Below are 10,225 nucleotides of genomic sequence, written 5' to 3' on the forward strand. Positions count from 1 at the left end.
CTTATTTGTCCCCCAGTGGTGCAATTTGTTGTGCAGCAGATATTATAGTACAAATCACACACAATCATACACACAATACAGAGAATGACTACTTTGCAGGCAGTTAAAAACAAAAAAATAATAAATAATAAGTTAATTCATTATCTATGGTTCTTTATAGAATTAAAAAGTAGAATGGCTGCAGGTACAAAGGAGTGTTTATATCTGTTTGTTCTGAGTTTTGGGAGTTTAAAGTGTGATCCACCGTTAATTAAAAAAACAGTTAAACCATCATACCGGTCGCTGCGTGTGCATGTGCCGCCACATGTGCCCAAAGTTACGAAACATTAAGGAATTTTCAGTGTTCTAGTCTTGCTGGGCAAAATCCTAAAATGTACTCATGCACACTTGTGTTGGACGACCTATCCTCCTGTTATTTGAACACCATATCTAATCATAAATGTTGATTCAGGTGGCTGAAATGACCTATGTTTTTCATGTAGGGGTTTGAATACAGCCGGAGTGGAAACCCTACAAGAAACTGTCTTGAGAAGGCTGTGGCTGCTTTGGATGGAGGAAAGTATTGTAAGTAAGACTATTATAGCAGATTCTCACATAATCCTGGCAGCATATTTCACAAAAGATTTTTGGTCTTAACAACTTTTGTGCTTTTTCCCTGCAGGCATTGCTGTAGCCTCGGGCCTGGCGGCCACAGTGACCATTACTCACTTACTTAAGGCCGGTGATGGAATCATCTGCATGGACGACGTGTACGGAGGTGAGACGCCCCTTTGTAACTGACAGCTGTGTAGAAAAATGTTTCCGTATTCCATTAGGAAACCCACCATTAACTCACTCACACAAAATGGTTGTTTGGTGTGAAATTGGAAGCACATTGTGGAAGTTGATTTTTGAACCTCACATTGGTTTATTTGGAAATTATAGTTTCTTTTCACTCTCTCTATTGAAAAGGCACAAACCGCTACTTCCAAAGAATTGCTGCTGAACTTGGTCTGAAGGTGTCTTTTGCTGACTGTACAAAACCAGAACAGTTGGAGGCTGCTCTGAAGGCCAACACTAAAGTAAGTCAAATTATATAAGAATAAAGTGCTCTTTGTGTCTTGTCTATAGCTAATGTGTGTGTAGTTTGGTGTCTCTTCCAACACATTCTAAGTCCTTAAAGCGGCTGCTTCAAGTCAGGTTTTTTAAGTTGTATAATTGGGTGTGTCATTTTTCTTTGGGAAACTTGAAGCTGTCATTGTGACTCAGCGCATTGTGTAATGACTGTTATTGGTACGGTAGATGAGCTATCTCTCAGCCCTTTCCCACAGTGGAGTGTGTGTTTTCCACATTTTTGACACACTTTGCTGGACATGTTCTTTGTGTAGCTTGTGTGGATTGAGACACCCTCCAACCCCACAATGAAAGTTGCTGACATCAAGGCCTGTTCTGATGTGGCCCATAAATACAACAAAGACATAGTGGTGGTTGTCGACAATACCTTTATGTCTGCCTTCTTTCAGGTGAGTGTGAAAGATATGCACTTCATGCTCTTTTGATTTTGAAACAGCAGGTAAATGGTTTCCTGCAATCAAATTCCAGTTTGTGTGAAAACAAGTCATTGATTAACCTATGTGTTTGTCTTGTGCAATCTTAGCGTCCCTTGGCTTTGGGAGCTGATATCTGCATGTATTCAGCTACCAAATACATGAATGGTAGGTTGTGTACATTTCAAATTTTACTAGCATAAGATTTAATTAAACTGTTATACAACCTATCAAAAGTCAGTAGTACGTGTCAAATTTAGGAATGAGGAGAATCTGTAGTCTGTCATTTTCATCAGTAAGCACCTCATTACCATGACATGACAAGACAGGGCTTGAGCTTCCCCCATTATTTTCAAAAGTAATAACTGTATACATAGACAGTCAGGCAAAGCTAAAAGATGCACATGATCTAATCATAACATACAACATTTTGTTAAATACATATTGAAATATGACTTTATTCTCAAAACACTATCCAACAAAATATGTTCTATTCCCACTTACTTTAAATTTGGACTGTGTAAATTACTAACCTTTCTTTTTTTTTTCCTTTCTATTAATTTGACAGGTCACAGTGATGTGGTAATGGGTCTGGCCTCAATGAACCGGGATGATCTGTATGAGCGACTGAAGTTTCTGCAAAATGGTGAGTGGTAAGAACAAAAAGTTACACTAGTCTTCCAGTCTGCTTTGAAAAAATTCGCCCAATGTTGCCAAATATCTTGATAGGTAATTTTTGTCAAACAAGAAGCCAAATGTTTGCTAGCTCTGGGTGTTATTTAAGGACACAGATCTCATAAAGTATTGTCAACCTGCCCTTCATTCAATTATTGAAGAAACGGGACATGCGCAAGAGGCCAAAGTTCTGCACCAATATAATACCTTTTCAGAAGGAAGTATTTGTTCATGCTTTTGTTGTTTGCTTGATCTGGGTTTTGGGAAGCTTTGTGACCCCCCCCCCATGTGATCTTGCCTTGGTTCAGCACTGGGCAGTGTACCATCACCCTTCGACTGCTTCCTGTGTAACCGAGGACTGAAGACACTACACCTGCGAATGGAGCGGCACTACAGCAATGCCATGGCTGCCGCCAAGTTTCTGGAGGCGGATCCCAGGGTGGAGCAGGTCCTCTTTCCAGGTGATCTCTCTGCACTGGAGTGTAGCAAACAAGTTTGATATATAACCTTCATTATTCACATATAATCTCATGTCAAACAGTGTTCCCATTTTTGATTTGATTGTCATTTTGTGGAAAACACCATATCATCATATTTTTGAGGCATGCCCCTTATCACTCACCCAAACTGTAACTGTTTTATCCAAACAAGCACCCAAGGTTACTTTTTAGTGACACGTTGTGTGGGGAAATGCAACAGAAAGTGCTCTGAGGACAGAGAGCTTAGTCCAAAAACAAGGGCTCATGAGCAAAGGTTTCATCTCAAAAAAGATAATGTTGTGCACATCCATGTAGTTGCAGGTGCAGGACAAAAAAAAAGAAGGTTCAGAGAAGGTAAAGTCTGCACAACAACTTAATGCTCCAGGAAAATACTTTAATAGTGCAAATAAGAGTTAGAATAAGCATGTTATACCATGTTTGGAAGGAATGTGCCCTTTTATACATTTTCTAAAAAGCTCTTTTTTTAGCTTAATTTACCTTAACCGAACAGCTTCGCAGTCACTGGAATGGTTATTGGACTTTTTTTCGAGTTGAATGATGGTTGTCTCGCTCTCCCCTGGCGCCTGTGAGCAGAAAAACAACCCTTGTAACTTTTGGCGTGCGAGTCACCGGACTCAGCATCAGAAAGTATTGCGTGATATCAGTTCTCGCGATGCAACAAATTGCTTCACAGAACTGCACACATACGCAGAGTCAGGAACCGGCAAACAAGGTAGCAATGGAGTTTTTCACACTATCGTCATGACTAAGCCGGCAAAAAAGAAGCAGAAAGCTACAAACGCATTGTCAGAGGAAAATGCAGGCTCCCCGAGGAGTCAGACACAAGTAAACATAAGAGCTGCCAAATATCTATAGCTAATATTTATAGATAAACCTGCGAGCAAAAAACGAAAAACAAAACTGCATAGTGCCCCTTTAAGTCAATGCATGTATATTTGGACATAACAATAAGATATGCATATTAACAAAGTAAAAATGTATCACACCCCCACATGTTTGTGCTTTAGTGAGGCAAAAGCATCCTGTAATCACAACCTGACGGTTTTCCCTCTCTCGATGCAGGGCTGCCCTCTCACCCCCAGCACGAAGTGGTGAAGAGACAATGCACTGGATGTTCGGGGATGATTACCTTCTACATTAAGGGAAACCTGGAGCATGCCAGCACCTTCCTCAGCAACCTCAAAGTAATTTGGCAGGACATTATTATTTGATCTGGACTGTTTTGAAAGTAGATAATGTTTTAAGGCTGGAGGGGCTTTTGAAAAATGACTGGATCAGATTCCCAGACCAAGAGGGCAGGTGAACGACTACAAGGGTGCCTTCGCAAATCACTGAAGTCTTACTTGCAGGCATATCCTGCAGCTGCTGAGATCAGACGATGACTAAAATGTAAATAAAAAAGAACTCATAACAAAGTGCCATGGAAACAGTGTTGCAATTTGCAAATTTTAAGACTGACCTAAAAATGAATGGCACTCAAAAAAATGTTTTTCAATGATCTGAAACACAAAATGTAAGCAAAAAATATGACAATGGCTTGGGTAGTTTCTGTAGTAAGTTAATTACCTTTCATGTGACTTAATTTACACAATGTACACTATTTATGTCCTGCACTGTGTTTCACTTCATGTCCTCTGTTGTCGTTTTATTTCAGTTGTTTGCCATAGCTGAGAGCCTTGGTGGTTATGAGAGTTTAGCAGAACATCCGTAAGTATTCCTGCAGAATTTTATTCTCTACATATATTTATACATATATTTAAGTACATTGCATTTTACCAAAAACAAAACAGACTGTGTTTAGACAAACAAGCGGCATGTGAAACCTGACAGAAATAGCAGTACTTTAAATAATCCAAATTCTAACTTTAGTGTGCAAGTTTATAAAACAAACCTTCATCAGCTGTAATCCAAAATGTAATGTTAAAGTAGCACCACAAGGGGGCAGCAAAGGTCAAGGAAAAAAATCCCTATCAGACTTTTTAAACAGATTTTAATTGATTATGAAGTCTGTTTCTGCTCTAATCTCTAATAAAACAGCAGGATGTCTTTCTAATTATAGCTCAAATGCCTTCTATCAAAATTCAGGGCGATTATGACCCATGCATCAGTGCCAGAAAACGAGAGGAGAGTCCTGGGGATCAGTGACACACTCATCCGACTCTCCGTGGGTCTGGAGGATGAGGCTGACATCATCAAAGACTTGGAGCAAGCTCTTGCTGCTGCTGTAAGTAACAACACTGGAATACCAGATAGTCCTTCAAACCAATATGGGTTCTTATCAAATAACATCAACTGTTAAAATGATTACGTAGGTGGGAGGCTAAGATTATTTTCAGGTCTTTCAACGATTAAATGAAATCTACTGCACACTTATTAGGTTTTCAGAAATTGTAAGAGAGAGCTACAGAACAACCAAGGTGACTCAAGAGGTGTTTTGGCTACTTTTTCAGTGGCAATTAAAATGAGAGTAATTATGTACGTCTTTTCCCAAAAACTGGTGAGGAAAAAAATACCTGCTTGATGAGAAAGGGCACTCTGTTACTTGTTTATGGCTCTCTGATTAACGCCTTGATATTAATAAGCCAATGTCAGTCTGTATAGATTTTCAGCATGTGACTCTGTGACAGTTGCCAGTTGCCAGTTAGCTGTGACTCAAGTTTAATACAAAGTCAGACTGGCAGTTATCAGAATCAGCTTTATTTGCCAAGTATGAGGACATATCCAAGGAATTTTGTCAGTCAGAGTTGTTGCTTGCACCGTGCAGCTTAGTTTCTAGATGTAGACAGTCACAGAGGGCATAGTAACGTGAGGAAAAATCCATGACAGATAGCAGTCGGTTTTACATCATTCACAAGGTTTACCAGTTTACCAGTAAACGCAACATTTTGTCCCGTCTGTGTTTTTCAGACAACAGCAGTGACCGGTGCTAGTTAGTGTATGTTCACAGGGCTCTAGTTTTCTATTTCTATTTTTCCTCTAGGTTTCACTGGTGCACCTAACGTCCTCGCATCCACTGCCTCTCCACAAACGAAGCAATGTTGTTTATGTCAATATGTTTTAATTTTGCGTTACATGACCCATTTCTACTGTAAAGCGGTGTCTGTGTTTGGATCTCTGCTCTTACTCTCCGCGCAGCCCCGCCCCCATTACTCGCACACGGCAACAGCCGTGCAGCAACACAGAGAGACACGGCGACAGCACCGGTCCACAGTTTTGATTATTATTAACACAGCTGTATATTGTTCAGCATGAGGCAAACCTGTATTTGTACCAGTGTTTCCACTGGTAACTCTGCTATTGCGGCATCCATAGCGAGATGGCCAGAATATCATAGTTCTGGCCCTACAATACAGACATTTCATACACACCATGTGTGTAACTCCGCTGACCCGCCATTCGACCCATTCATGAGTCAGACTATAGTGCAAAGTATGCAGGAGTAAATTATAATTATGAGTACATTTTTGATAATAATAAGTGTCCTGTTAAGTGTTCCAGTGATATGTTGAAGATCTGAGTGAAGATGGGTGCCAGCTGGTCTGCACAGATTTTCAGGCAGGATAAATGGATATGGATTTTTTAAAACTGTAACACTTTGTTATATGAACAAAATCTAAAAAACAGATGTTAGGTGGTCAATGAATGAAAGTGTGAACCGCTGAGTCCCTTCATCTTCCACTGCAACTGAAAATAATATTTTTTACTTGTTAAAGAGCCATACACACCAAAAACACTGAATGGCTTTTACTCAACATCACAGCTAGCAAGTATTTCTGTTGTATTTTAGAAAATTGAAGGTACTTTTTCTACTGTTACAGACAATGTTTCCATTCATGGCCATAAAAAAATCCTTATTACTCCAGAACTTGCCTGATAATTTTGCAAACTACTAATTAGGCATATTTTAAATCGTGCCATTTTGCCAAAATGTAAGGAAGAATCAGAAAGAGATTTATTGCCAGGTAAGTAGAACTTACTAGGAATTTGCCTTGGTCTATGGGGCATACATAAAAACAATAATATAAAATGAACAACCAACTACAGAAACAAACACATACATACAACTATTAACATTAAGAAAGAATAAAGAGGCTGTATGGGTTAGTGCAGGATGTACAAAAATGTAGAGGGATGTGCAAAGGTTCAGACTCCAACAACTCTAGGCTTAAAAAACGTCCCTCGATTTGTAGCCCACAGCCCAACTCACTGCACCCACTCACTCCACAGCAATATTAGATGTCCTCCTTACACCCCCTAAAGCCATATGGGTACTGTAGTACCAAAACTTGGAGGATGATTCTCTACCAATTAGGAGTAAAACAAATGGTGCCATGCGTGACAAAAATCCCTTAATATTTACTTTTTTCCAATTGGAATTTAATGTGCCACAGTCTCTACTCCACCACAGCTCACTTTAGAAGGAGATCCAGATGCCACGTTTGTGGCTTGCTAATGATTAATCCGAGGATAAATGCACCCATGCGTCTTTGTACTTTATAAGTAGAAGGTTATATTTAATCTAAGAGCTGTGTGAGTTATGACCTACACTTATAAGAAATATAAAAAAAACAAAATGAGGGAATATATATTTTAAGGAAAGATTATAGTGGATGATCATATTTCTAACATCCTAGAAACTGTGAAACCAAGCAAGTTAACACTTGTTTACTTCAAAAGGCACAAAACAAACTATACATTTGACATGTATAGTGCAGAATAAGGGACGTCTGTCAAAATTAAGACAAATCCGGCCTGGAGAAGAAGTAGCAATTATCTTGGGGAACATTCAGGGAGAGCCAGGCCAGGAAGAGTTGCAGACCAGGATTGAGTTAGGTACTGTATGCAGTGGTTGCACACTGTGAACTTTGTAGAGGGTTGTGGCATATTCGCCCATCAAAAAAAAAGAAGGAAAAGAAAACTCTCCTTGCTGCATGACCAGATCCATCATGCAATGTGAGGTCTCTGTATCTATGCAGCAGTCTGGGGTAACTCTGTGTGGTCCATTGGTCCTCTATTTGTACTTGCTCAGCAAATCCCTGACAGTTTATATTGTCAATGTCATCTCCCAAAGTCACTCTTTGTGTTACCCTCTTTTTATTGCACCTCTCTTTCCTTCTGCCTTGGCGTGGTGGCTGAGGTTTCATCAAACAGAGTATTTCCTATGGATAATCATTTTTCCATTTTTACATTTGTTTTATATTAATCATAGATGCACAAATTAAAACGGCTAGAATGCAACAGCTCATTTAGGATCAATTTGCCATATGATGCGGGTTGAGATCACATTAAAACTGTTAAATGAGCTCTGGTGTGCTACTTTTGAATAATTTACCACTAATTCCCACCTACCAAATGCATTACTATCAGTAGGGAATTTGAGTTTCTTAAAACCCCCCTCTGCTACCTCATGCAGCTGTTTCCTGCATGGCGGGCTGCACCTCCTCCTCTCCAGATTCAGATATGTCTCTGAATCCCTCTGCTGCCCGTCTGCAGCAAATGGAAATTAAATGGAGAAAAATATCTCTAATGACTGTTTGTGTGTGGACTGAGGAAAGGCACTTCTGATGGGTGAAGCGTTTAATTGGATGGGACGGCACGGCAGGTTGGGATAGGCGGTTAAATTTCCGGTCAAGCGTCCTTGGCTGTTGGTCGATCATTCGGAAACTCTCCACTGTGTCTATGCCATTTATAACGTTTCAGTAAAATGCTGGGTGTGTGTTGTGTTTTATTGACCAGTTTTCTCGGTGGCGTGGCCTTTTGTTAATCTGCTTTTGACTTGACATTTTAGCATCCCTCCTCTGCTCATGAAGCAAAGAGAGCAGGAATGACTTGGATTGGGCTCCTTTTTGTTTGTTCCAAGGAAGTGATTGTCATTTCAGAATAATTGTAGCATATTATCAACTGTAGTCTCATGTCTGCGGTTTCCTGCATGTGGACTGTGCAGAGTATGGATTTCACTGGTAATTTTTTTCTTTTCCCTATGTCTTTTAATAGCATCCAAAAAAGAAGTGAAATGTCTTCAGGCCATCTTTGAGGCTGAGGTTGAAATCAATCAAAGTTGAGGTGAAGACTGGAGGTACCTGAAGTCTAAAATCCTCACAGATCAACACTTGGTGCCTCCGTTCAGCGCACAAGCAGCAGAGATACAACTATCAGGGAACAACTTCTTTAAAAAATACAAATTGTGCCATCTGTGAATACTTATCAAAATTTTTACACAATCTTTTTAATGCCTATTTTACTCAAAGATCAGTTAAGTAATCTTTATCTTATGCTGGGTTTTGCTTTGTTTTATGTTTATGTTTTGTTGGGAAGGCTTTAATGGGCTGTAGTCCTATTCATTCAAGGCTGATACAGTCTGTTTCTGCAGGAAAACCAAACATTTTCTGTCTTGCTATAAACCTACTTCAGGCTGCATCCTAGTTTTGATGCACAGAACAGTCTCCAAAGGTAACTGTCCAAGGACAACTGCAGATGTAATCTGTAATAATTATTTCCTAATTCTAGTTGTCATAGTTTCCTCTATAAAAGAAGTAGGCACGTATTAAGGATGTCTGAGACTAATCAGGATATTTGGCAATAAATAAGGGAATGATTTGTAAGCACATGCCTTTATTTAGAGCAGAATTTCTCAGCATTGATGAGGTTTCAGGTTTTTATACAACTGAAGGCTATTAGGAGTATTTCTCAGACTAAAGTTTGATGACAAATATTCCCCTAGGTCAGAACGTGCATGTTTTGTATCTCTGCAGAGAAAAATGTTTCACTCAGGCACTTCCACCTGCTGCTCTCCCATGCTTCATTTGTGACAGACCATTCATCATCATTTATGTAACTGACAAATCCATTAAAATCAGTTTGCAGAATAAGTCTCTGCGTCTCACTTCCTCCAACCATCCCGCTTTACAAATAGCAGTGTAATTAGAAGTTCAGTAACAGTAGCAAATCAATAAGCCTCATCCAATTTAGCCTGGATAGTGGTAGGCAGCACACTGGGATTTTCAGCTGATGGATCATGGAGCTAGTTCTTGTCCCAATCATAGCATCAACAACATTTCTACATGGAGACTGAAGATTTTGGTTCTCTATAGAAGACCAGTTATCTTTAAACGTTTTGATTTACTGGAACATTAATTTCATGTTACAATCATGTAATGGATTTTACACCTCTGAATCAGCCATTAACATTTTGTGTAAGCTATGCTACATCTCAAATCTCTACCAAAGGCTGTTTTGATAATTTAGCATTTAGGCTCTGCATTGAAAGGAGCAGTGTGTAGGATTACGGGGAGCAATTGGCAGAAATTATATTATATTAATAATTATATTTTCACTAGTGTATATCACTAGCGTGTCCTCTTCCGCCATGTTGCACCAGCATGTTTCTACAGTAGTCCAGAGCAGACAAGCCAAACACTGGCCCCAGAGTAGGCATGAGCCGGTATGCCAACCTTTACCAAAACTTCACGATATTGCAATGACAGTTCTAAATGTATTATTTTTGAAATGTCTGGGTAAAAAACA

General features: G+C 39.5%; 1 protein-coding gene across 1 annotated transcript in view; it reads left to right on the plus strand.

Moving 5' to 3' along the window:
* Positions 1-9,570, plus strand: part of cth (cystathionase (cystathionine gamma-lyase)) — an 11,516-nt gene extending 1,946 nt beyond the window's left edge. The window contains exons 2-12 of the mRNA XM_032526235.1: positions 483-564; positions 662-757; positions 952-1,061; positions 1,368-1,502; positions 1,637-1,694; positions 2,095-2,172; positions 2,510-2,662; positions 3,764-3,885; positions 4,356-4,408; positions 4,787-4,925; positions 8,696-9,570. Of these exons, the coding sequence (XP_032382126.1) occupies positions 483-564; positions 662-757; positions 952-1,061; positions 1,368-1,502; positions 1,637-1,694; positions 2,095-2,172; positions 2,510-2,662; positions 3,764-3,885; positions 4,356-4,408; positions 4,787-4,925; positions 8,696-8,713 (1,044 nt within the window). The 3' untranslated portion in view covers positions 8,714-9,570. The remainder of the gene's footprint in view (positions 1-482; positions 565-661; positions 758-951; positions 1,062-1,367; positions 1,503-1,636; positions 1,695-2,094; positions 2,173-2,509; positions 2,663-3,763; positions 3,886-4,355; positions 4,409-4,786; positions 4,926-8,695) is intronic.
* The last annotated feature ends 655 nt before the right edge of the window (positions 9,571-10,225 follow it).

Source organism: Etheostoma spectabile, chromosome 9 (assembly GCF_008692095.1).
Source record: "Etheostoma spectabile isolate EspeVRDwgs_2016 chromosome 9, UIUC_Espe_1.0, whole genome shotgun sequence".
In the NCBI taxonomy this organism is placed as follows: domain Eukaryota; kingdom Metazoa; phylum Chordata; class Actinopteri; order Perciformes; family Percidae; genus Etheostoma; species Etheostoma spectabile.